The 26,247-nt window shown below is 40.3% G+C and overlaps 1 protein-coding gene across 22 annotated transcripts in view; it reads left to right on the top strand.

The window, feature by feature from the left end:
* Positions 1-26,247, top strand: part of DLG2 (discs large MAGUK scaffold protein 2) — a 1,324,826-nt gene that overhangs the window by 1,249,771 nt on the left and 48,808 nt on the right. For all 22 annotated transcript variants that reach the window (XM_053925682.1, XM_053925677.1, XM_053925676.1 and 19 more), the window contains one exon: positions 10,573-10,648. In XM_053925682.1, coding sequence (XP_053781657.1) covers positions 10,573-10,648 — 76 coding nt within the window. The remainder of the gene's footprint in view (positions 1-10,572; positions 10,649-26,247) is intronic.

The following is a 26,247-nucleotide window of genomic DNA, read 5'->3' as shown; positions in this document are numbered from 1 at the left end:
CTTCCCCACGCTACCCTCCAGCTTTCCACTTCCACTCAGATACATGATTCTATATGTTTCCTAAGTCAACAGTATTATGCTCTTCCTTTTCTAAGCATTTGTTCAAGTCTACTTTGGAAAGGCAGAAATATACTTCAGAACAGCCAACTCCCTCATCTGTCCCAGCAGCTTCTACTCATCACCACCAGGAAGGAACTTTCCTTGCCCCACATATTGTCTAAGAAACAAATCTACACCCTAGAAAAGAGATATGATAGGGGAGCAAAGTGAGGAGCAATGCTTATTCATAGCAACTTTTCCTTGAGCTGCAGGTTTCTCAAAGGCCTCTTTTCACATCCAGACACCCCAAATACTTTTGTAAAAAATCCTCAGTGAAGCCGAGTATGTGAGTGCTGCCACATACAAAGCGATCCAGTGACTGAGCCAGCACAGCCCACTGTGGGAAGACGTAAATCACAAGGACGAATAAGTCTGCAGGGCATTTGCAACTCAAGGAAGACTTGTTTCCCATCTTCTCTGCCTATGGCCACACAGCCCAGGGAGAAATGTGGGGCAGGGACTGTTAGTGGGGGACGGAGTGGCAGAGAAGGAGCTGAAACCTCAGGGAATCTCCCCACCCCCGTGCCGATGCCTACAAATCTCCCACCAGCAGACAGTTCTCTGGGTCTCTCCGCACCTCTGGGCTTCTAGAGCATTGCCTCACATTGCCCTGAGAGAACATTCTGAGTTTCCACTGTGGCTTGTAATGTTTTTCTGAAAGATTTTGTATTCAGAGCCTTTTCTCTCAGCCCTAGTTTATATTCTGTGTTTCTCCATTTCTATTTACTTCAAAAAAAAGATGCCAAGGCAACATACATTTTTATATGCTTTGATTTAATTAATCGAAGCTGTCTGAGGGGCTGCTCTGTAGAAAAATGCCCCAAGGATGAAATGGATAGAGGAGAAAAACTATGTGGAAATAGATTTCACCTCATTTTTTAAATTATATTTTATAGATTATGCTATTACAGTTGCCCCAATATTACCTCCTTTGCTCCCCTCCACCCAGCAACCCCCACAACCTCAGGCAATCCCCACATCATTGTTCGTGTCCATGGATCATGCATATGTTCTTTGGTTACTCCATTCCTATACTGTACTTTACATCCTCATGGTTATTCTGTAACTACCAATTTGCACTTCTTAATCCCCTCACCTCTTCACCCTTTCCCCTGCACCCTGCTCCCATCTGGCAACCATCAAAATGCTCTCCATATCCATGATTCTGTCTCTCTTCTTTGTATTGGCTGTTTGTTTTTTAGATTCAATTATGGATAGATATGTATTTATTGCCATGTTATTGTTCATAGTTTTGATCTTCTTTTACTTAAATAAGTCCCTTTAAAATTTCATATAATAATGGTTCAGCAAGGATGAACTCCTTTAGTTTTTTCTTGTTGGGGATGCTCTTTATCTGCCCTTCAATTCTAAATTATGTCTTTGCTGGGTAGAGCAATCTTGGCTGTAGGTCCCTGCTTTTCATGACTTTGAATGTTTCTTGCCAATCCCATCTAGCCTGCAAAGTTTCTTTTGAGAAATCAACTGACAGTCTTATGGAACTCCTTTGTAAGTACTTACCTCCTTTTCTCTTGTTGCTTTTAAGATTTCTCTCTTTGTCTTTAACCTTTGGCATTTTAATTATGATGTATCTTGGAGTGGGCCTCTAAGATCCATCTTGTTTGGGACTCTCTGTGCTTCCTGGACTTGAGTGTCTATTTCCTTCACCAAATTAGGAAAGTTTTCTTTCATTATTCTTTTCAAATAGATTTCCAATTTCTTGCTCTTTCTTTTCTCCTTCTGACACCCTTATGTTGTGAATGTTGGAATGCTTGAAGTAGTCCCATAGGCTGCTTACACTATGCTCGGGTTTTTTTGGATTCTTTTTTCTTCATGTTCTGATAGGTTACTTTTGCTTCCTTATGTTCCAAAACATTGATTTGTTTCTCAGCTTCATCCACTATGCTGTTGTTTCCCTGTAAATTGTTCTTTTTCAATCAGAGTATCCTTCACTTATGACTGGATCTTTTTCATACTGTTGAGGACCTCACTAAGTTCCTGAGCATCCTTATAACCAATGTTTTGAACTCTGCATCTAATAGATTACTTATCTCCACTTTGTTTAGCTCTTTTTCTGGAGTTTTGTTCTGTTCTTTCATTTTAGCCATGTTTGTTTGTCTCCTTGTTTTGGCAGCCTCCCTGTGTCTGTTTCTATGTATTAGGTAGAGCTGCTATGACTCCCTAGGATCCAATGGCACAGCCTACCCTATCATCGAAGCTGAGTCTCAAGTTGTACCCTTCATGTGGGCTTGAGTATACCCTTCTCTTGTAGTCGAGCCTTGATTTATGTTGGCAGGTCAATGGGAGGGATTTACCCAGGCCAGTGAGCTACAAGGACTGGCTGTTGCCACTGACCACCAACCTCCACCCTCCGTGGAGGATCAGATGTGCAGGGGCAGCACTGCGGTGCTCCAACATAGTCTGTAGCTGTCTACTGCATGTGCAGACTCTGGGGTTTCCTAGGTGGTGCAGGTCAAGTCCAGTCCCCACCTGTGCTCCGCCTGGGGCTGCCCTGCATGATAAAGCAATCTTAGATAGCCCCACCTGCTTGTGCTGGGCTTAAAGATTCCCAGGCAAAGCCAAGCTGTGAATCTAGGCTGGCTGCTGCTAGTGCTGGGCCTGGGGCCACTTAGCAAAAGGTACTGGGGCTGGGGACTCACTGAGGCTGGCTGTTGCTTGTTTAAGAGGATTTAGGAAGTTGTAAAGTATGAGCCAAGACCAACCATTCATATGGAAAAATCACTGTTAACAACTTATTGGGCCTGTAAGTTGGGTAGGAAAGAATCTCAGGGGATCTCCAGGGCAGGGCAAACATTGTTAGAAAGGTTGATGGAGTCTCACATATGTCACCCGCCAGCCTTGTGGCTCTGTGGGAGGAGGGTTCAGAAAAGGTACAATGGCCTCTGCCTGCCTTTCTGTCTGGGAAAAAGCTGTCCCCCAGCTCCTACCTTGATGCCAGACATGTCAGTTCTGTATGCCACTGGTGCCTTTCAAGCTGCTACCCCAGTGCTGGAGCTCAGAAGGAGTGACTCTGAGTATGTCCGTGTTCTTTAAGGGGAACTGCTTGGGACTCTAGAAGCTTCTTCCACTGACTGAGTTCCTGCTGGTTTCTGCAGCCAGAGGTTTTGGGGACTTATCTTCCTGGCACTGGGCTGGGGGGCCTGGTGTGGGTCTGGGTCTCCTCACTCCTAAGATATCCCTCCCAAATTTTTATCTACTTCACGTGGATGTGGGACCAGACCATTCCTCATCTCCGCCCCTCCTGCCAGTCTGGATAGATGTGATTTCTTTAATTCCGCAGTTGTCAGATTCTACTCAACTCAATTTCTGACAGTTCTGAGTGATGGTTGTTCAATAAGTTAGTGTCATTCTGATGTTGTTGTGGTAGGAGTGAGCCATAGTTACCTATGCTACCATCTTGACCCAAAATCCCTCAGCTCATTTTAAAGAAATTCTTTTACTAGTAGGAGCTGCCTAGAGAAGGTCTGAATTACCTGGGAAGATAGTAAAGTAGAATAATGTTTTTCACACCAGGGAAACATTATGAAAGCTTAGATATGCCCACCCCCTGCTTCCCTGACCCTCTTCCACACCACCCCCATACACACACACACACACACACACTCTAAGATTCTAATTTAGTCCATCTGGAGTGGATACAGAAAATCTGTATTTTTAGTAAGTCCCTGCAGGTGATTCTGATAATAGAAGATCCAATGTTGTGAAAAATTGTAAAAGGGATTCAAGCTTCAGATGGGAGAGCTGACCTGTATGATTTTCAGCCTTTGTCACCCTGCGGTTCTGTGATTCTAACCAGCCTTGTCAATAGTCCCTCATTTGTTGGATTACACATCCTTTTTTCTCCAAGAAGCATTCTTGGTACAGTTCCTTTTCAGGTGATTTTCCACCTAGCTGTCTTTCTTTTTTGGGTGAAAACCATTTTAACAACCGTACTACAGCTGGTCCGGGAAAGATACTTGTCAGGTGAATATAATATTGATATTTATTTGTGTTGTGTCTCATGAGGGTCCAGGAGTTTCCCCCTTTGTATGTGAACACATGTGTGTATGTGTGACTGTAATTTCTCTAAAATTTTCTCCTTAGGATTTTAATTCTTTCCAAATATGTTCTTATTGTTGTTTTAGATGTTTATAAAGGTAACACATTTTTTGCAGAAAATTGGGAAAATTTTTTCCAAAAGAAAAAAGAAGAGTATAACAAAGAAGTAAAAATCACTTAAAATCATAACCCACAAAGAGTTCGTATGCACTTATTTTAATGCAATTTAAAATCTGTCATGATCCTGTTCTGAGCTTGCTCTTTAATACTTTACTTCTAAATGAGGCACCCTCACTTCATAGCATATCCAGCATCTTAAAACTATAGCTCAAAATAAATACCAGCTGGTACAAATATGATTTACTGCTAGATTGGGGTTATTTTTTCAATCCTTAATTCCTCTCTAGCCCCTTTTATGAGTATAGTTCAGATAGTAGAGCTGATCTGGAAAAATCTCACAATGGATGATATCAGTGTGGGATATTTCCCTATACAAAAATGTTTCCTTATTATGATTCCATTTATCATCCCAGTAAAACCAAGATGAAAATTACTGCCTTCCTGCTACATTTTTTTGAAGGTGGCAAATAAATTTCATTTACTAAAACACTCCTAGAACATACTAGATGCTGTTCTAAGCCCTTTATAATTAACTTATTTAAACCTCATTACAACTCTATAAAATAAGCGATATTATTTCCATTTTATAAATCAGGAGGTTGGTTAACTTGCCTGAAATTGTCACTAGTAAGTGACAGAACTGGGATTTGAATCCAGGCTGCAGATTGATGCCCCTGATTCCAATGCAATCCTACCTCCCAAAGTTCCAAAAGTAAGACTGCAAAAATTTAATGCAGCAAGCATTGCTTGAGCAGCATCTGTGTGCCAAGGACTGTCATTGGGTCAATGTCTGGAGCAACATTTATGGGACCATCATGTAGCTCCGGCACAGCTTCACTGTGATTAGAGCAATGAGGTCTACATCGTAAATAAAGGTACTCTCCTACTCTGCTCAAAATGCCATAACAAATTACCACAGGCTGGGTGGCTTAAACAATAGACATTTATGTCTCACAGTTCTAGAGACTGGGAGTCCAAATTCAAAGTGCTGGCTTATTGGGTTCCCAGTGAGGGCCCTCTTCCTTGTGGGCAAATAGCCTTCTCACTGTGTCCTTACGTGGCTGAGAGATTGTCTTTTCACATGTCTCTTTTTATAAGGGCACTAGTCCCATTTATAATGTCTGCAACCTCCTGACCCAATTATCTCCCAAAGGCCCCACCCTCAAATACCACCACACTGGGGATTAGGGATTCAACGGATGGATTGGCACAGGATGTGGGGGCACAACCATTCAGTCCATAGCAAGTATCAAGGCCAGTGAAAGGGCAGCAGACAGAGGGATGGGTTCCTTCTGATGATAACACTGACTGTGTATTTCAAATATATGATTTCACTTAATCTTCACAAATCCCTCATAAGGAAACCGAGGACCACAGCCAGCCACTGGCTGAACCCAGGTCTCCCTAGTAGTAAGACTAGATGGCTTCCCACTATACCAAGAATATACCAGGAGCCCTGTCAACTAAGGAGTTCTTACTATGTTTCAGACACCATGCTAAACAATTTTCTTGTATTATCTCATTTAACATTCACCATAATTTTCATACATATATAGATATATAATAGATATAGATTTTAGAGAGAGAAACATCAATTTGTTGTCCCACTTACTTATGAATTAATCGGTTGATTCTTGTATGTGCCCTGACCAGAGATGGATTCCTCAGCATTGGCATATTGGGACAACACTAACCAACTGAGCTACCTGGCCAGGGCCACCATAATTTTTGATCGCTGTGTTAATAATCTAATTTTAACAACATGAAACCTGAGATCCTAACAGGCTGAATGACCTGCCCTAAGCCACAGAGCTAGTACGTGATAGAGGCAAAATTCAAACCTAGACTTATGATTTCAAAACTTGAACTATTGGCATAGAATCTCTGTTTTCTGAGACTGCATAGTTTGTGAGTGGCCAAGCTGAGATTTTCTTCCACAGTCTCCTAATCCAAGTATCTATACATTGCCCCACAGTGACCAGTCACCTGGGCTCTCAGATGACAGCTTGCAGCTAGCACTGCATAAAGGTTTACTCGCGGAGCCTTCGCAGCAAGCCTGTGGCCAGCAACATGGATGGCATTTCCATTCTTCCTGCAACAGGGCTTTTTGGGGCACAGGCAAAGGAACACCCAGTGCCAAATGATGTTCCCACCACCCAGTGCTCCAAGCCTGACTTCATTGTGTGTTTGGCCAGAACCTAAAAGCGCCAGATGGGAATTGGCTGAGAGGGCAGAGAACTCATTAAAGCATGACTATTTGGTATTCTCTGGAGATGCTAGGTGTCAGAATTGATTGCTCAAATTTTGCCATCCAGTTCATAGTTTCAGTATTTTGGTCAGTGACCAAACTAGGGAGGAGAGGATTATTTCTGCTTAAACAATCTAATTAATTGCTTGCCTCTCTTGAGTGTGAGAGAAGTACAGCAGTCCTTCTCATCACTGTTCGATCTGCCTTTCCCTTAGGTAAAGAGTTATGGGCCTTCACATCACCTATTTCTGCCTTCACATCACTTACTTACTCAAATATTAGAGAAGGCGAGGCCAAGTAAAGAAGTTGTGAAATGATGGACAACTTTTTATCAGAAACACTTGTCATTTGGGGAAGTCACTTAAACTCTCTGAGCCTCAGTTTTCACATTCAGGTTAAGAACTAGTAAGCTCCTTGAGGGTTCATTTATTCATTTGTTTATTCAACAAGATTCATTAAGTACCTAGTATATTCCCAGCTCTATCTTAAGGCCTGGATCATTGTCTAGATTTTAGATATTATAGATAAAGGGCTTGGAATAGTTTTTTTTTAAACAGATTCTAATACTTTTGTGTGTTTGCAAATGATCGATATTTTCCTTTCTTCAGATTTTGAGTTTTTGGTGCTCAAAAGAACATAGCGTTATTTAGGGCCATATATCCAAGCCCTCACCCTTATTTCAGCAATAAGCTACCCACATGCATCCCAACAAGCCCTGCGAGAGAGGACAGGACTGAGGCAGGTGAGAAAGAGAAGAGAAGCTATAGCTACCACTCCCAAGGAATGGGTTTGCAGGGAACTCCAAGAGGCAAGAAATGTGGGCCTCAGTGATGGGAAAGCAAGACTATGGTGGGGTTTCCGTGATGCAAAAAGACTGCTGAAGAGAGAAATCAATTAAATACTAGGTATGACCCATTCAAAATATCACGTTTTGGGGGAATTCCGATTGGATAAGGGAGATATGGAATGTCCGTGAATGCTGTTTCTGAAACGGAGTGGATGTGGACGGTCACCAAAGTCAGCTGTTAGCAGGTGCATGTTCAGGCCCTGTTTCTACCACTTTCTAACTGGATAAGCTCCGAGTCTCAGCTTTCCCAGCCATAAAGGAGGGTTGGTAATGCCTATATCTCTTGGTTATTGTGGGGCGCAAATGAGATGATGTACAGGTGATGGAAATTTGTATTAATAATTACATGTTAAAACTTCAGCCACCACTTACATATCATTATCATTATTAATGAAACTTTCAACCCAAGTAGAAAGCAAAACTTTCCAATTTCCTTCATGAGTCAACCCTACCATGCCACCTATGTAGTGAGGCTTTAAAAATTGTTGCTTACTTATTGCCTGTTTGAAGATTAATAATGCACCATATCAAATATTTGGTTTGTGTGCATGTGTTTAGGTGTCTGCCTGTCTGTTTCCACCTGACAACATTCTTTGCAACCCTTTTAAGAATTAAGGGATGGGCCATTAATTCTTAAGAAATCTGAAAAGAATGGAGTTAAGACCCAGTGGCCGGGGGAAAGTTAGAATACTGTGGCCAAACAATTCTTAGAATAGAATACTGAGTTGCTCCTAATATTATGCATGTTTGTGGCCCATGTGAGTTCTGTGGGTTTATGCGGAATTCGCACAGCCTGATCAAATAGCCATGTATTGTTTCTATGCTACAGTCGTTTTGGCAACATTTATTGAACTAGTCTTTTTCCATAATTAGACTGGTCTATGCAACGAAGCCAGGAGAAAGTCAGGGCTTTAATAGCAGTTTTAGAAAAAAAATCCCAAGAAATGAATATGAATGAACATTTGTTCTTGGATTAAAACTGAGAAAAGCTGAAGGAGCTCGGCAAAGGCATTTTCTCAGTGAGCATCTTTCCAGTTGGCAGCTTACCTTATCTGCAGGGTCCTTGCTCTCCTCCCAACTGTCGTACGTCGGGTGCAAGTAGAACCCTCAGTGGAACATATTGCTTAATATCTGAGGTTAGATTTGAAAAGTTTTGTTCAGCTGTTTCCACTCAAATATTCTACTCTCACACTGAAATAAATATATTCTGAGACTCCATTCTGTAACTATAGAAACCCGGATTCTCACTGGGTTTCAGCTGGAAGCACAAAAGAGCTCACAGTTAATTATTAATCTATGAATAGCTTAGATCTCAGAAATTATTAACTTCCTGTAAATTTAGGTTTTTTCTATCTTTCCTTTCCCCATTTTTGAAATAAGAGCTAGCCATGTTTCAACAAAATGTCATGTTAAAGCATTGCAATGAACATTATTTTTGTTAAATATAACACAGTATATAAGCTATATAAGTTATAACACAATATAAGCTTGGTTACAACACACTGTGGAGTGGTACGTGGGCTTGCCCTCAAGGATCATAGGGCCTTGCGTGTGCAATGCAAAATGAAGAAACACAAGGAAATGAGAGAATACAGACCACGAGATACAATTAAATGCTGTTGTGGCCCAAAGGAAGAAATGATCGTGTCTCACTGGAGAGACTCAAAAACAAATTTAGGAGATATTTAAATTTCTATCTTTTTCTCTTTGTCAATGCCAACCTTCAACTAGGCACAAGTCCTAGAACTTTTATGTTACTAGTATTTCTCAAGCCCTTCTCTCTCCTCCACCTCATTACCATTTCTTGCCTAGATTATGGCAGTATCTTCTAAATAGGCCTCCTGCTTCCAGCTGTCCCTTCTCTCCACCAGTCTATCTTTCTCCTTTACCAGGGTCATTTACTTAAAATGCTGGTGTAACCCTGACCAGTGTGGCTCAGTTGGTTGAGCATTGTCCCGTAAACAAAAAGGCTGTAGGTTCAATTCCTGGTAAGGGCACAAGCCTGCGTTGTGGGTTTGGTCCCAGGAGGGGTACGTGCAAGGGGCAACCAATAGATGTTTCTCTTTCACATTGATGTTTCCCTCTCTTGCACGCTCCTTTCCCCTCTCTCTAGAATCAATAAGCATGTTCTCAGGTGAGGATAAAAGTAAAATATAAATAAATGAATAAATAGACTGCTAATCTATTCCATTACTTTCCTGTGTTATATCCTCTGATAATTCATAAGGGTTCCCCAAGGGAAAAAAACAAGTTCTTAGTGTGGATGGATACCCATTACAAGCATGCCCTGCCACCAGCCTCACACCCCCATCCTGTAAACACTGAGTGTGAGAATATTCCTACAATCTTAAGCTTGCTTATAGCCTCAGGTCATGGTGCATGTTGTTTCTCATGTCTGGGAAATTCTATCTGAACTTTTCCTCCTGACAAGCTTTCTCATCCTTCAAGCCTCATAAATTGACACCTCCTCCAAGAAGACCACCTCAATGCTTTCCACTTCTCTTCATCCTTCCATGAGATATACTCATATGCTCCCACATTGCTATCAACAGTCTTATTGTGCAGTATTATCAATCTTTATATTTATTACAGTCATGCTTTTAAAACATTTTTTCTTTGTTCCCCAGCTCCCTGCTTGATACAGGGTAGGCATTCAATAAGTGATGAATAAGTGACATGGCAGGTAAAATGATGAAAGCTATGGCAGAGTGATGGGAGAAGGACATTGGGGAAAAGGAAAAGTTCACAATTATCTATAACATGTTTAGTTTTGAGGTGAAGGTAGTAAATTCCTAGTGTTCTTAAAGGGAAGGGAAGAAAAAGGAAACAAAAAGAAAAGGAGAGGAGAGGGAAGAAGTTTACTAAACCTCCACTTCAGGTGTTTATCTCTAGGGGCTGTGATTTCTTGAAATAAATTTTGATTAATTTATTCAGGCATTTAAATGGCAAATACTGGTTTTTCTCCCTTTGTGTTCCAAACACTGTTACTGTCACTGCGTGTAACACAGAAAATCCAAGGGATGTGTTAGCAGGTTAAAGATATTATGCCAAGACTTTTATACTGAACAAAGGAACAGAAATATTTTAGAACACATTTTATCTGAGCTGTATCATAAGAAGAAGAGGTGTTCCTTATTTAATGAGGAACTTAATCATAAGTGACTGGTCATGTGATAGAGTCTTTATTTTCAATTTTCTTTAGGGTGGAAAGAAAGGAGCGTGCCCGACTGAAGACAGTGAAGTTTAATGCAAAGCCTGGAGTGATTGATTCAAAAGGGGTAGGTACAAAATAATCAAAACATTAAGTTCTCTTGGTTGCCATGGATTTAACTATGACATTTAGGCTTTCAGGAGCAAACAAATTATGAAGCTACCAGACAGTAGAGCACTATATTATAAATCTATTGCTAAAAATAATGATACAATTTCTGATGAAGTGGATTTTGGTAAATATATTAAACCCGGGGGGTAAAGCTGCTAGCAGTCAGCAGAAATCCTGTGTTGATGAAGGTGATATAATGACTACGATGAAGGAGGAAAAAAATAATTTAGGCGTTTTAATTCTTAAATTTTTTTTCTCTTAAATTAAAATGTTCTGAGAGGATAGATTTCATAAAAGATACCTGCTCATCATAAAATGTGTCTAGTCTGTTACACGTTATGAAGCTAAGACAGTAGTGATGGGCATATGCGCACTCTAAGTGAATACATGGATTGTTGTGACAGACATGGAAGAGAATGAACAAATGAAATGTAGGCTCCAAATTAAAGTATTTACTCGTATGCACATGTATCTTTGTTAGTAACAGCTTTAATGACACAATTCACTACCATACAGGTCACCAATGTAGTATGCACTCCAAAGGTTTTTCAGTACATTGAGTTATGCAACTGCCACCACAATGTTAGAACATGCCATCACCCCATTAAGAGATCCTATAGCTGTCACTTTCCACTTCCTCCAGCCGCACCGACCCCCACCCAGCCCTATGCAGCTACTAATCTACTCTGCTGTATAGATTTGCATATTCTGGATACTTCATCTAGATGAAATTATACACTATGTGGTCTTTTGTGACCTATGTCACTTTACATGTGTTCTCAAAGTACACCTATGGTGTAGCATGTGTAAGTACTTTGTTTTTGGTTTTTTATTGCCAAATAATATCCCGTTGTGGATATACCTCATTTAATTTATCTGTTCATCAGTTGATGGATATTTGGGTTGTTTCCACTTTTTGGCCATTATGCATCAGTGCTGCTGTGAGCGTGCGTGTACAGTTTATTTGTGTGGACATACACTTATTTCCATTTGGGGTTTACCTAGGAGTGGAATTGCTAGGTCATATGATAACTCTATGTTTAACATTTGAAGAACTGCCAGATTGTTTTCCAAGGTAGCTGTACAATTTTACATTCCTACCATCAGTGTATGAAAGTTCCACTTTCTCTACATCTTCACCAGTACTTGTTATTATATGTCTTTCTGCCTGTAGCAGTCCTATTTAGTCCCAAATGGACGTCATTATGGTTTCGATCTGCATCTCTCTAATAATTTGGCGCTGAGCATCTTTTCATGTGCTGATTGGCCATTTGTATATCTTCTTTAGAGAAATGTCTCTTCAGATCATTTGCTCATTTTTAAATTGGGTTATTTTATTTTTACTGAGTTGTAGAGGTTCCTTACATATTCCGAATATTAATCTCATCAAATATATATTGTCCAAATATTTTATAACATTCTATCCATGAGTTATCTTTCTACTCTCTTGATAATGTTCTTTGGTGCACAAAAGTTTTTAATTTTGATGAAGTCCAGTTTATCTATTCATTCTTTTGTTCCTAAAATTGGGTTTTAAGTGTTATATTTAAGAAACCATTGCCTAATCCAAGGTCATGAAGATTTATGTTGACATTTTCTTCTAAGAGTTTCATAATTTTAGCTCTTACATTTAGTTATTTGATCCATTTTGAGTTAGTTTTTATATATGATATGAGGTAGGGTTTCAGTTTCAGTTTCTGCACGTGAATTATCTTCTTAATTTTGTTTTGGGATTCTTTATTGCAAGTATGTGGAATAATTATTTTGTATATCAATATTATATTCTGCTACCTTGCTAAATACATTTATTACTTCTAATAGTTTTCTTTGGTAGATTCCTCAGGATTTTTTTTTTTGGTATACAAGATCATGTCATATGTAAAGAGAGAGAGTTTTCTCTACTTCCTTTCCAGTCTGGACGACTCTTATTTCTTTGTCATGCCTGATTGCCCTGGCTAGAATCTCCACTACAATGTTGGATAGAAGAGGCAAGAGCAATCATCCTCATTTTGTTCCTGACCTAAAAGGGAAAGCTTTTAGTTGGTTATAAGCTCTTAAGGAGACGGGCCTATATTACACTTTGAGTCTTTCACATGTTCTAGCTGTGTTTTGCACATATAGATATTCAACAAAAATTATTTGCTATATATTAAACTATATATATGAAACAAAGAGGAGAGCTATCCTTAAATTTTCAACAAGAATCACTGAAAAATCCTATCCCCTTTGTGTATAAGCAGTATTTATTTAAAAGGACATCATTAAGGATGATGTTAGCTGTGGGTTTTACAGCTTTTTAAATTTACTTTAAATGATAACACTAATATCCTGTTGCTATATTATAAAATACCTTTGTCCCCTTCTCTCTTCCTATTGTCCTTGTTTATCTCCTTTCCTTTATTTTTTCTGTTATAACAATTCTTGTCAGCATCAAAAAGAACCACAAATTATGGTCAATATATGTCAATATGAAAAATAAGAAGAAAATCTACCATTTCTCAGGATTTTTGAGCCCCAAACCCTAACACTTCCGTTTGTATTTTTAAGTACTAATAGGAAATTCATTGAGCAGCCCAGTCATTAACCTAATAACTTACTTTCCTCTAAAACATTCAGATGGGAATTTATTTAAACGTAAGATGGTACTCTGAAACAAAACATGAAAGTAGCCCTGACCAGTGTGGCTCAATTGGTTGGGTGTCATCCCACTAAGTGAAAGGTCACAGGTTCGATTCCTGGTCAGGGTATATGCCTAGGTTGCAGATTCAGTCCCAGCTGGGACATGTACAAGAGGTAATTAATCAATGTTTCTCTCTCACATCAATATTTCTCTCCCTTCCTTACTCTCTCTCTAAAAATAAATAAATAAAGATTTTTTTAAAGTGAAAGTATATGTCATCATGCATGAAGTCCTTTTAAATAAATCCTGCTTAAAAATAAAGGGATAGAATTTTTCAGTGATTCTTGTTGAAAATTTAAGGATAGCTCTCCTCTTTGTTTCATATATATAGTTTAATATATACCAAAGAATTTTTGTTTGAATACCTATCATGTGCCAAACACAGAGCTAGAACTTGTGAAAGATTCAAAGTGTAACATAGGCCCTTCTCCTCAAGAGCTTATAACATTAATGAGAGCCCAGATGTCTTCTTGAGAAGCATATTTTTAAATACTAATAAGTATGTACCAATGCATACAATATAAATTCTAGGATTGGAAGGACTACTGGAAGAGAAGTAAGTAGTGATCCTGTGGAAAGGGAAACCCTGGACTGAAAGCCAGGAGGGTTAAGTAGCCACTGCTCCTTGGGCCTCATTAGCAAAATAACAGCTTTGAACTACATCAGGTATGTCAGACAAGTTTCATCTCCTATGTAGACTGATTGATTGATAGCTTCTACCTGGAACAGTGTGTTGAAAATGATGCTGAGGCCTCAGGCCATACATGACCTCAGCAGCAGGGAGAAAAAGTGCCATGATTGATTAATCATGCCTAACACAGCATTGGGAATTGTTCTCTACTTGATGTGCCTGGATTCAATGATTTGTTAAGATGCCCATCAGCTGTAATCTTCCATGAGTCAATAAAATCAGATATAATGAACCAGTTTTCCAAATCCCCATAAGAACAATACCTCAGTGAGAAGCCTCTTGTCCAAAAGTAGAAAACAAAGGACAGTTAAGAGGAAGTGCCCTGAAGAAAGGGGAGGCAAACTGTGCAGAGAGTTGGGCTCACAAGATGCCACTCAGTTTGACACAAGGGCAAGGACCATAAAAATAAGTGACCCTTATAGAGGCTTCAGTCTCTGGTACCATGGAGTAAATTTAGCATAAACTGAAGAGGAAAACTCTTTGGAATGAGAAAGAGATGGTATTTTAAATAATCTTATCATTTGCTGGCATTTACAGAGCATTGTGTAATGTTGCCCAAGTTCAGAGTGAAAGCCATATTACTATTCTGGAGTATCTTAGAATCAATTAGTTTATGTAAAGCAGGCTATGACAAGGGCTATGAGAATTCAAATTAATGGGCATGGCATGCAGAGAGCACTTCACAGAAGCATTTAGACATTAATTGACCTATCAGTGCTTGAGTTACTTTTCCTAAACTATCCACTGATTTTTTTAAAAAAATTAAATAGTGCAAAATACAAGGCACTATGCTAGGTGCTGTGTGGACCAGCAAAATAAATAAAAAGGCAAAGTCTCTCATCTCAGGGAGCTCACAAACAACAATAGAGGAAGTCAACTAATGACTACGATATCACTGATGACCCCAATAAATTTAGAGAATTAACAGTCTTCACTTTCAATATCAAGAGACAGAGCCTTGGGAAGATGAACTAATCTGCCTAAGATCACACAGCTAGTAGGTGCAAGAGTCAGGTTTTAATTCAGATCATTTTGACAACAGGACATTTCTTCACACTGTACCTTTTCTGTTAGACGACAGAAGAGGAAGAGAGTTACCAATTATTCCTTGGGTAGGAGAGAAGGCTTCAAAGAGAAGGAGTCATTTGAACAAGATCTGGAAATGTGAGTAAGAACTTGCCATGCATAGGAACAGCGTGAACACGAAGGTGGAAGCTGTAGGCATGTTGGAGGAAGGCCGAGCAGATCAGGGACACCAGATGGGTGGTGTGGATAGTGTGGTGGGAGTTTTAACAAACGGGCTGATTAAAAATGTCTGGAAGGTCAGGAAGCTTGCTTGGAAAGTCTGGCTATAAGCTTTGAAGCTTGCTGAATTTTTAGAGGAGCCGTGAGGAAATCGGAGGCTTTCTGTTTGAAAGTGCCTCTCTGCTACAAATGAAATGCCCAGAGTTTTTCCCCCTTCCGTGTGCCTTCGCAAAGTCTGTGTCTACACATGCAAAGACAAGTGGAGAATTGTGTCAGGAACCCAGATAATGCCAGCCTTCCCAGACCCCTAGGGTCCAAGTGGTCATCTGTTTGGACAGGTCTCCTTGAGAACCATCTCCATTCCCCAGATCTCACTCCTCAGTTCCTCATGAGTCTCCATTGAAACTAGCCTGTGATGAAAACTTAATCACCCCCTTAATTTCCTTCTTTGCTCTTCTAACTCCAAATCAGTCATTCTGTTAACACTTATTAAGACATTTAGGAAATTGTATGATCTTCAGAAAAAAAAATCAGGATTTAGTGACTTGTGCTGAATTTTGTTTGATTTTTATGTAAAAACCGTTATAATTTAAGGAAGGAAATACATGTTGGAGAGAGCATGAGAGAGCTATCAATATCCTTACTAAATGTCAGCAATACGCAGTATGTATGTGTCCCCTTTATATTATAAGTCCTTTCTAAAGTCAGGTAGGCTGCAAATAAATAACTCACCTATTTATCCATAGGCTGGTCCAAAACAAAGGTGATAAATGTTATTTGAAGTAGTTGAAGTGTTCACTGTAAAATCCCACACAGCTTACATCATGAAGTAACCGCCATGAAGGAACAGGGATTCCAGGGGAAAGAATGAGTCCCTGCAGACAGGAAGTTATTCGTACTAGACAGAGGAATAGGAAACTCGCTCTGAAGTTCAGAGGAAGAGAAGATAATGGCATGGAAGCTAAGGGATTTTGAATTGGGGTCCTTGAAGGATTAGCAGAATTTTCAAGGGTGGGTGGTGGGATAGGAATAGGATAGAGGATACATAGAAAATAAAGCATGGTTTACTTTCATTGCAAGCAACAGTGTATGAAGAATAAAAGGACTCAGGACTGGAAAGTTAGACTCAAGTCAGTGCTGGTGCCTTACATTTTCTGTGACACTTGTACTTCATAGTGTAGACAGTGAAGAATTTGAAGGGTTGTGACCCAACCAGAACTATTGATTCCCTCTGGGTTTGCACCCTGAATGTACCTGTGTCATCACCCAAATGTCACTCCCAGATAAAGGCCCCAAATCACTCATCTTTGTGCCCCTAGTACCTAGCATGTTATCTACCAGACACATATTGGCTGCTCAATTCATCCTCTTTAGAAGAAAGAGAAGTGAATGATCAAAAGTAGGTTTCCAAAAAATCAATCTGGCAACTGTGGGAAGGACAGATTGGAGAAGCTAGAGACTAACAGTGGGAGATGTTTGAGAAAGCTATTGTAGTATTTTGGGTGTGACACTCTGAAAATCTGAACTATAAATAGCAGCAAAGGGATAGGAAAATGAGAAACTGTTGCTAAAGAAATTGGAGAGGACTGTCATTCTTGGACATTTGACCTAATGGTTCCTAATAATATTTTGTTTCTTTTCCAAAACCTGGGCTCCCTTTAAGAGGGGATGCTGATGGCAAGGGAGGGCGTGGGCAGAGATAAGTATGGTGATGTGGGCATGGCAGTCTCCCCGAATCAAACTGGAGTTGACATGAGAAATCTTAGTTCTGCTTCACAGAGTCTTAGAAATTCCCCAGTGGCCATTGACTCCTACTATGTCATTTACAGATGAAGAAACTGAGAATCATTTCTCTGGGATACACACACAGCTGGTAGCAGAGTCTGCCACTGTATCGTGTATCAAAAGTGATTGGACAGTCACTGTTTTGTTAGCAAGATAAGAATTACGCTTGCTTCACCATGGATGAGTTACTGGAGTTGCTTTTGTAACAGCTCCAAAGTGACATTTGGGATTTCAAGGGAAAGTCATTACTCCCCTGAAAAGAAATCCCCTTAATAGAGCTAGTCTTTGGATGGCCCAAGCCCAGTGAAGAGCTCAAATGTCCAGAGGTGACCTAGAGATTCAGGGTGGAAGGAAAGCCCCACTCCACTCCACAGGCATCAGGGAGACAGCATTTCCCCTCAGAGTTCGTAAACTCAGAAAAGGCTCCTCTTCTGTGTTATTATTACTTCCCTACAGGGTCCCAACTGGTCTTCCTGGCTGCAGTCTTTCTCTCCGATTCTTTCTCCACATTGCATGCAGTGTGGCTTTAACCAGGGCTTGCCCAGGGAATTCTGGTATTGCTAGCCCAGCCTGGGGATACCTGCTAACTCATTACATTTTCTTTTCAATGTGATAATCACATTTGTCCAAACCTTGAGCTCCCTGTCCACTGGGAACTATGTGAGCAGCACACTGAGAATTCTCTGATAAAGATGTGCTAGTGGCTTCTCCGCCAATGGTGCTCAGCGAGACCTCTAATTGAGCTTCCTTCTCTAATATATGTAAGAAGAGTCCCCATCTGAACCCTGAAAGCCAACTGAACTCAGTGAATGGTTTTGAATGACTAAATATACATTATTTCACTTATTCCCTATTGGGTATTTATTTGTCAAATTAGTGAAGAAACTGCTTATTTGTGGAAACAATGGAGAATCAATTATGTTTCTCATATATTTTCTGTGCGTACTCATTCTTGGCAGTCATCTCTCTCCAAAGTCCAAAAAGTACTGCCGTGGAAACTACCAAATTGAACTGAAACCTTATATACCAAGTTTAGTATTCCTTATAACTGACAACATCTGTCTACTACACACACACACATCCATTGTTATGATGTGATTTAGTCTATAAAAGCTTTTTCTAAAAGTTGTAAAATTGATAAAATACTTTTGACATATAGTGTTATTTTCATTGCTTAATCAAGCTAAATCTTTCATTTAGTTAATGTTGGCAGGAGTCTGGTAAATTGAAACAATAAAATACTCACTCATCATGCTCTCCTCCTCTCTAATGTTTTCAGTTGTTTGGGCTTCCGTTTAAGAGACATTTGTTGAAGCCATACTACGTGCCAGGTACTGATTGAAACAATGGAAGAACACTAGGAATAAGACAGGGTTCCAGCTTTTAGGAATCGTAAAATATTCTGTGGAGATAAACATGTTAGGAAATAAGAATCTGGAAAGCACTGAGTGAGAAGTGAACCCAAGGTACTATTTAAACCCAGACCTGGAATATTTAAGTCTCTCTTGGAGTCATAGGAAAGTTCCTAGAAGAGATAAGATCCAAAGTGAGGCTTGAAGGACAAGTAAAATCTAACCAGGTATAAAAGGATATTAAGAATAGTGTAGAGGGGACAGTGTGTAAAACCAGGAAACAGCTCTGTGTGCACTGGGAAGCCAAAAATGCTTAATGTCAAGAAGCAAAAGCATCAGTATAGAGATGCTCAGATCAGCAGAGAAGACAGGGGCATAGGGAGCAAGATCATGAAGCCAGTGGAGAGCCTTTGCCAGATTTAGCAGAGGATGGTATTTTAGCAGATTGCCCTGCTGCTGTGTGGATGAAATTTCCAAAAGGAAGCAACCCTAGAAAGCAGGAGTCCACTTCAATAATGCGGGTGAGTGAGACATGGAGAAGGCCGGGCCTAGAGCCATGGAATAGCTATGGAGGGGAAGAAGAGACCAGGAATATTCAGTAGGAGAAAAAATGATTAGATAGATGATAGGTAGATAGATAGATGATAGATAGATAGATAGATGATAGATAGATAGATAGATAGATAGATAGATAGATAGATAGATAGATAGCCTGGAGCACCTCCATGAACATCAGCTGAGGCTCTTATTTAAGTTGTGTACCATGCTTTTTTTTCCCCTAGTGGAATCAACTTCCCACATCAAGAAAAGGGGACCGTCGTATTCGAATGTCCGAGAGTCTGAAGCTTGTTTTTAACAATGTTGCCCATAATGTTGAATATGTCTGTTAAAGAACGAAAGAAAAAATAGTTGTCTCAGACTATTTTTATGAGAAGTTCTAAACATTTTTTTGATTCAAAGCAGTATAAAGTATTTAATGTTATTTTATTCTGAAGTTTAAAATTCACCATGATTTTGACCACTGCAGATTCTTTAAGTGGGTTAATAATTTATGTTTTGAGGTAAAATACAGTTTACACTTTTTCTTAAAAGACATAAATGTGGGTTTCTATATTAAGCATATTTTGTGACTACTGCTATTAACAGACTGTTTGTTTAGATATTAAATGCTTTAAGCTATTTTACCTTTTCAAAAAAATAAAATAAAATGGGGATGCCCCATTCGCCCCCAGTCCTATGGCATAAAGATCCGTGTGTGTGGCGCTGGGAAAGCTGCATTTGAACAGCCTCCCCAGAAAGTTCTTTAGGCTTGCCAAAACTTGAGACACAGAGACATAGCTGAAAGGTTTGATATCAAACATAATGACCAGCTTCTATCAGGGTTATAATATCAGATCTAAGCCTCAATCACCTTATGTAAAAATAGAAATCATACTAAACAAGAAAACATATGTGCCTATAAGTACCTAGAAATATTAGTCTGTCTCTTTCCCACTCCTACCCACATGCACACACATCTCAAACTCTCCCACCTTCAAAAGGGTACAACGAGAAGCTTCCTGAAAGTTCTCCTTTCTTTAGGCTCCAAATCGCCTTTGCACAGAGCGAGAGGAAGGGAGAGTTGCTGCAAGGTTGCCCTGAACCCACTTGCACACCGTCGTTTCTGGCCACGGGCTTGCCAACTCTGAGGTTGTCAGGAAGGTGGAGGTGGCGACAGGATTGACCCCAGTCCCCAACTCCCTGCCTTTGGCTAGAAATTGGGGTTATTCCTGAGTTCTCTGCCATACGGTGGAACTACCTGAGGGAAATTCCAGAACACACTTGATCAGCACTTACTGCGTTGGAGAACCACTGCGTTTCATTCAGCCTGGCAGTGTCGCTGAACATCTGTAGACTGCCCTATTTTCAACAGGCTATTTTTATAGCCTAATAGACCCATTTCACAGATGAGAAAACTGAAGCTTAGAAAGAATAAGTAAGTTACCCAAACTTACAGAGCTGGTAAGTGGCAGATCTGGGCCCTGCCTGATGATGACATATTATTGTGTGAACAAAGTACAATAATTAATTCTTTAAGGCATTTTTATGTATGAACTAATTCTAGATATTATTAGCATAACTAATTCTACCTGTTCAATTAGTGATGCTAGGGCTAAAGTAATATGAATAGGAGATGTATAATTTGTGGTTATATAAATAATGAATATAGTTTCATCAGATGAGAACACTGAGATTTTCTTCAACTTTCTTCCTGCTATTAACTTAGACTGTTAAGTATTATTCAGAAAATTTGGCTCAAACCCAGTTCTCCTTTGAGAGTTATTCATGAATAAATTCTGATTCACTGCAGGGCTTCCTTTAACCTGACTCTTTAAGGTAAAAGGCCCAGTGTCACGCCCTAGAGTTTACATGTTTTACTTTGCGATTCTTTAACTAGCTCAAAGCTTAAATGTCAATACTGAAAGACAAAGATGCATAAGCATCTGTCCAATCATCGGACTTCCTCACTACCATAGTTATAGCCAGACTCTCAGCAAACAAAAAGAAAACTTTTAACTGCCGTTCCACGTGTTTATATGTGGGCAAAAAGCCTTTTTTTCTAATGACAGATCATGTAATATCTAAAAAGTCAATAACTTCCAATGTGTTCCTAATATTTATAGAAATATCTATCTTGTCTTTTCCTTTAAAAAGAAATAGGCTCTGAAGTTAGATGTCTGAATTCACTCTTAGCTTTCCTAACTATGTAGTCTGGAGCCAGCAGCTTCTCTCTGAGACTGATTCCCAACTGTAATAATAAAATCTAGGGAGTAGATTGCAAGTTCCTTGAAGGCAGGGAATATGATTTATCTAGAGCCTAACATCGTTCATGGCATTCAACCAATATATATTGAATTAAATAATATGGGAATAAAGGAGGCCATGTGTTTGGAGAAAGATATGTACATTAGAAGGTACAGCCCACGTGTCTTTTTGTTGTTGCCTATAAATGGAGAACTGAACAATTTATTGTCGCCTTAGAGGGGGATTCTTTTGATCTGAGTGTTATTTCCTTTCATGTAAATAAATAGAAGTCGGTTTCCCCGGCGTACAGGATGCTGCCCTGGTCCTGAGGGGAGAGACATCTGAGGGCCACCTCCGCCGTGCCAGGGCCCACCTCCTACTGTGAACACACACACGCACAGCACTGTAGTGCCTGTGGCAGAAAGTGTAGTGAGAGATGCACAGGCTCATAACGGAGATGCAAAGAGGAGAGGGGGTCCACTCTGAGGAAGAGCAATTAAGAAATGGTTCCAAGAAGAGGTAGCATTAAAGCTAAGTCTGTAAGGATTAAGATTTCAACAACTGTAGAATAAGTGCATTTCACACTTAGACAACAGTAGTAGAAGCAAAAGTAAAGGAGTGGAGGATGTCTGGCGACCACCAAGTTTTGCATTTGACTGGAACGTGGAACACGCAAGGAGCCAGTGGGGGAAGAAGCCTAGAAATGTAGCTTGAGGTCTAATAAGTGGTGGTTTTGAGTATTCCTTTAAGTTTGAGAAGGCTATTCTTTAGGCCCTGGGGGACCTTTAAAGGTTACTTGGACAGAGCAGTGATGTTTATGAGTGAAGAGGTTGAGGCTTGTTGCTGAGAAGATGGATGGTGGTTATCTGGCAGAGACTTGCATGGAGAGGCTAACTGGGGGGCGTTACCAGAACTGTCATCACAAAGGACTCATCATAAAGTTTGAAGGATGGCTAAAGATGACAATGTCATTTAGTAGGGAATGTTGAAAATGTTACCCGTGAAAATGTGGAGGATGATGAATGAGTACTACCTTTATTTTGCTGTGTATAATGCGTACTTTTTGCCCAAGTTTTTGAGGGAAAAATAAGGATGCACATTATACATGGGTATAATGATTACATACCATGGGTATAATAATCTCGTGTATGATGCACACAAAAATGTCGGTGGGTCTTATACACGGCAAAATACGGTAATTGGTAGACAAAGGGGTTAAAAGCAAATCATGCCAAGCAACTGTGCCCAATAGGGTGACAGTGGGAGAATGAACTTGGCAGAGCTGAGACTAGAAATTAAAATTGTGTGTATGCTTGTAAGCCCATCTTCAACCATATATCTCCCCAACACCCCACCTCAATACGTTTGCCTTACCTGCCAGTTGAAGTCTCCAGCATTAGGTAATTGCTATGTGCTGTTAGAAACTGACACCAATTAATGCGTGATACTAAAAAAACAACAACACTGAATTAACCTGCACACCAACCCAGAACAGAATCAATAAAACCATCGCTAAAATAAACTTTTTTAAAAAGTGAAGCCAATTGTAGACTGATTGCTAGGTGAAAAGCAAAAAGGTAGTTATGATGGGTCCAGTCCTCTGGGCTGCAGAGATTCTTTGTGAGTGCTAGTAATAAGTCCTCACAATTGCAGAGCGCTTAGGTACATTTTCCATTTCGTAGATGCAGAGGCAGGGTCAGAGGAAGTGAGGGACCTATCCACAGCCACAGAACCAAGTGCAGTCCTTTGGAGATACATGAATATAGTTTCATTTATTTTGCAAAGGTATACAAGGTGTCTTTCGTGTCCAGAACTATGCTAGGGCTTGGGGAAACAGATGCATGAGCCTTTTTGCCTTTGCGCTTGGCATACACTGACCGAACGGTCTAGGAAAGATTTGGACTTTCTTGGAGGCTGGCCGTGAAGACACCTAGTGCTGGCATCCTAGCTATAGCATCGGCGCGTCAGCTGAGACAGGCCAATCACTCCTCTGTAAAACAGGACTAGTGAGAGGGATGCAGTGCACTTGCTTCGTTAAAATGTGAGATAAACTAACATAAAGAGACCCAGGATAAAGGCTATTAAGTAAAATCAAAATTACACATCTCAAGAAAAACATTCATGTGTAGCTCACACACCTGTAGATCATAGTAAGTGCTGTGATCCTACCACCTTACATGAAGGTATGAAACAATGAAAAGCATATGATGGCTACAGATTATGATTCTATCACATTCTGTGTACTTGAAGTTCATGAGGGAAAAGGGGGAAAATAACTCCATGCAGCAAGGATGATTGGTATACATGGGTAACAATGGGGGAGCTACGGGAAACAGCCTTTGTGAGTAGTGATGACTTGTAATGCAAACAGTTTCCATTTATTTACAGAGTTCTGGGAATTTGGGTGACACAAATACAAAGTGAGAGTTTTCCTAGTGGCTGCCTCACATTTACTGCAAGTACTTGTCAGTATAATTTAGAGCCTATCTCACTGGAAAAGAAGCAAAGAGCTCACAAATACGCTCTTCGCCCTTCCTGTTTTGACAACGTCATGAATATTCGTAAAGATTACACTACCACTTGTTGAAACTAGTGTTTGGGCATTCTTGAGCTGAATGACTGTGTTTCCTGGAAGGCCCTAAGAAGCCCCCATTTCTCTCTGTAACTGGCTTGTGCTCACCTGTCAAGGAGAATTACCATTTTAATGAGTTCAGAGCTTGAGATCAGTGTGAATGTGCGCTCAGCATTCCTCATTCAGGGACAGGGCGCTCTGTGAGCACCTCCCTGGCCCCAGGCCTTCACAGAGGTGGGGTGCTAGGAGCACCAGCCCAAATCACAGTTTAAAAAAAACAAACACAAATGGATTATTGCTATTCAGTGGTGTTTCGTTGAAGGCAAGGAGCTCTCTTTTCCCCCAACTGATCCCCAAGGGCTGATTGAGCTCCTCTGTTGACCCCTGTAACGACAGAGTTCACATTTGCTAAAGAAGAGATTTGACCTTAATTGGTATGTCTAAAATGTGATAATGATAGAACTACCATTTATAAGCCAGGTGTTTCCTAAGTAAACTATGAGGATTTTTCTCATGAAATCCTCATAACAAGCCTACAAGGTGAAGACTATATAAGAACCTCTTTTCAAAAAAAATAACCGTCCCAGTCTCCCCAAGTGTTGATTAAACTCCTGTGATGATGGCCTCTAAACACATACACATAAAATTAGGCACAAATCCCTCATGCTCATAGCACTTATCATCTATGAACCTGAAGTAATTTTATAAATTAAATGCCACCTATACTTAGTATTTATATATTATAGCCACAAAGTTCAAAATCTTGAAGCGAATGTGATCTATGATGCTTTAGTGATACTAAATCTTCACCCACAGTGTAAGCCTGGCAGTGGTGCTGTGTGGAAGTTTGAGTTGTCCTGCTGGGTGTTACGGGAAGACTCAATTTTCTTACCACCGTTTCTGTATAGTATACCCACTGCAAACCACTGCACTGGCCCCAGGCTGGCCCTCACTCCCCACCGTTTTCCCAGCCCCTAGCACGGAGCCCTTAGGGGCTGTTGAATGAGTAATTATGGACCTCAGTTATCACACTACAGCCGCTGTCTCCTCTGCATCTGAATCTGCACTTGGTTTTCCTTGCCTGCCTCACTACACGAGGCTCAGCTGTAGCCTATTGGCGCTGCCCACAGATATCTGCCTGGAACAGCACAGTCGATCTCCATCCAGCCCCCATCCCAATTGAACTTGCTGGTTTTAATCTACTGTGGGCTGAGAAACCCAAGAAACAAGATTTTCCCCTCCATTTAATAGTAAGTAGGCTCTTTCCTGTGATGAAAGTGTGGAAGACTTTGATGGGTCTTTGATTGGGGAAGATTTTGTGACTTCTCTGTCAACTGCAAAATCCTCCTTCTTCAGGATTTATAATTCAAACACTTGCAAGTTGCTGATTAAATAATAATGAATGATTTTTGAACTCTACCTGTAATTTCTGTAGGAAAATTTATCCTGATCATTTATTGCTTGACTATTTCTCACACAGAACACTCACTAGTACCCTAGTAACTGAGGGTTCCCTTACAGTGCAAGCCAGAGTGCCCCTGGAGTCTCTCCAGTCACCCCTCTGAGCCCCACCCACCAGCTGGGCTGGGGAGGGGTCGAGGGAAGAAGTGGCTTTTTGCCCATGGTTGGGCAGACCTTTCCTCTACCTGAACCAACCTTCAATATTTTTCCACCTGAAAATCTGCTCATTCTTTAATTTTCAGTTAAAACAGTGTCTCTGAGCCTTCTCCAGCTTCCCCAGTGACGCATGCTCACTCCTTGGTGCCCACACAGTTTATGTGCTTCCGTTGTAGCAATTGTTACAGTGTGGTAAATATTTGCTTACACTGTGAGCTCCTGGCTTTGTGCTCCCAATAGTAATTATAGACACACTGGTGCAGAGGGGACATGCATGGGGGATAGAACCCACCTCCCATATCACTCTGCAGCAAGAGCCAGCCTGAGAAAGTGAGCTTTGTCAATGCCTCCTCCCAGAGAGGGGGATTTTGTCTAATTTGTACTCCTTCTAATTTTCATTTTCTAATTTTCTATTTCTAAATGATACTTTGTCATTGGAGCCACTGAGTATAACATTTGCCAAAAACAATAAATGCTTGTGGAATAAAAACAATAACTTATTGAGCACTTACCATGACTGAGCCCTTGCAGGCCAGGTTGCATCTAGCACTACAATAGCCTCTGATGGAGGTATTAGTACCCCCTTCCTTTGGAATCTTGAAGTAATGGATATTGCTGTCCAATGTAGAATCTCCTACTAGGATGCATGCTCTTCAGCTCCTAAATGAGGATTGGGATGCATAAAGGCCAACATACTGGTTATTAGATGCTTTTTCCCAGGCTCTGTGCTAAGTGATCCTAGTGCATTTTCTCACAAGTGGACTGCAGTCGCCACATGAATTCCATGGTGAATTCTATGTCCAAACAAATTGCAAAAACTTCTCCCCTT

The sequence above is a fragment of the Desmodus rotundus genome, chromosome 5 (genome assembly GCF_022682495.2).
Source record: "Desmodus rotundus isolate HL8 chromosome 5, HLdesRot8A.1, whole genome shotgun sequence".
NCBI classification, from domain to species: domain Eukaryota; kingdom Metazoa; phylum Chordata; class Mammalia; order Chiroptera; family Phyllostomidae; genus Desmodus; species Desmodus rotundus.
The sequence above is the reverse complement of the archived record's forward strand: the minus strand, read 5'-3'. Positions and strand labels throughout refer to the sequence as shown.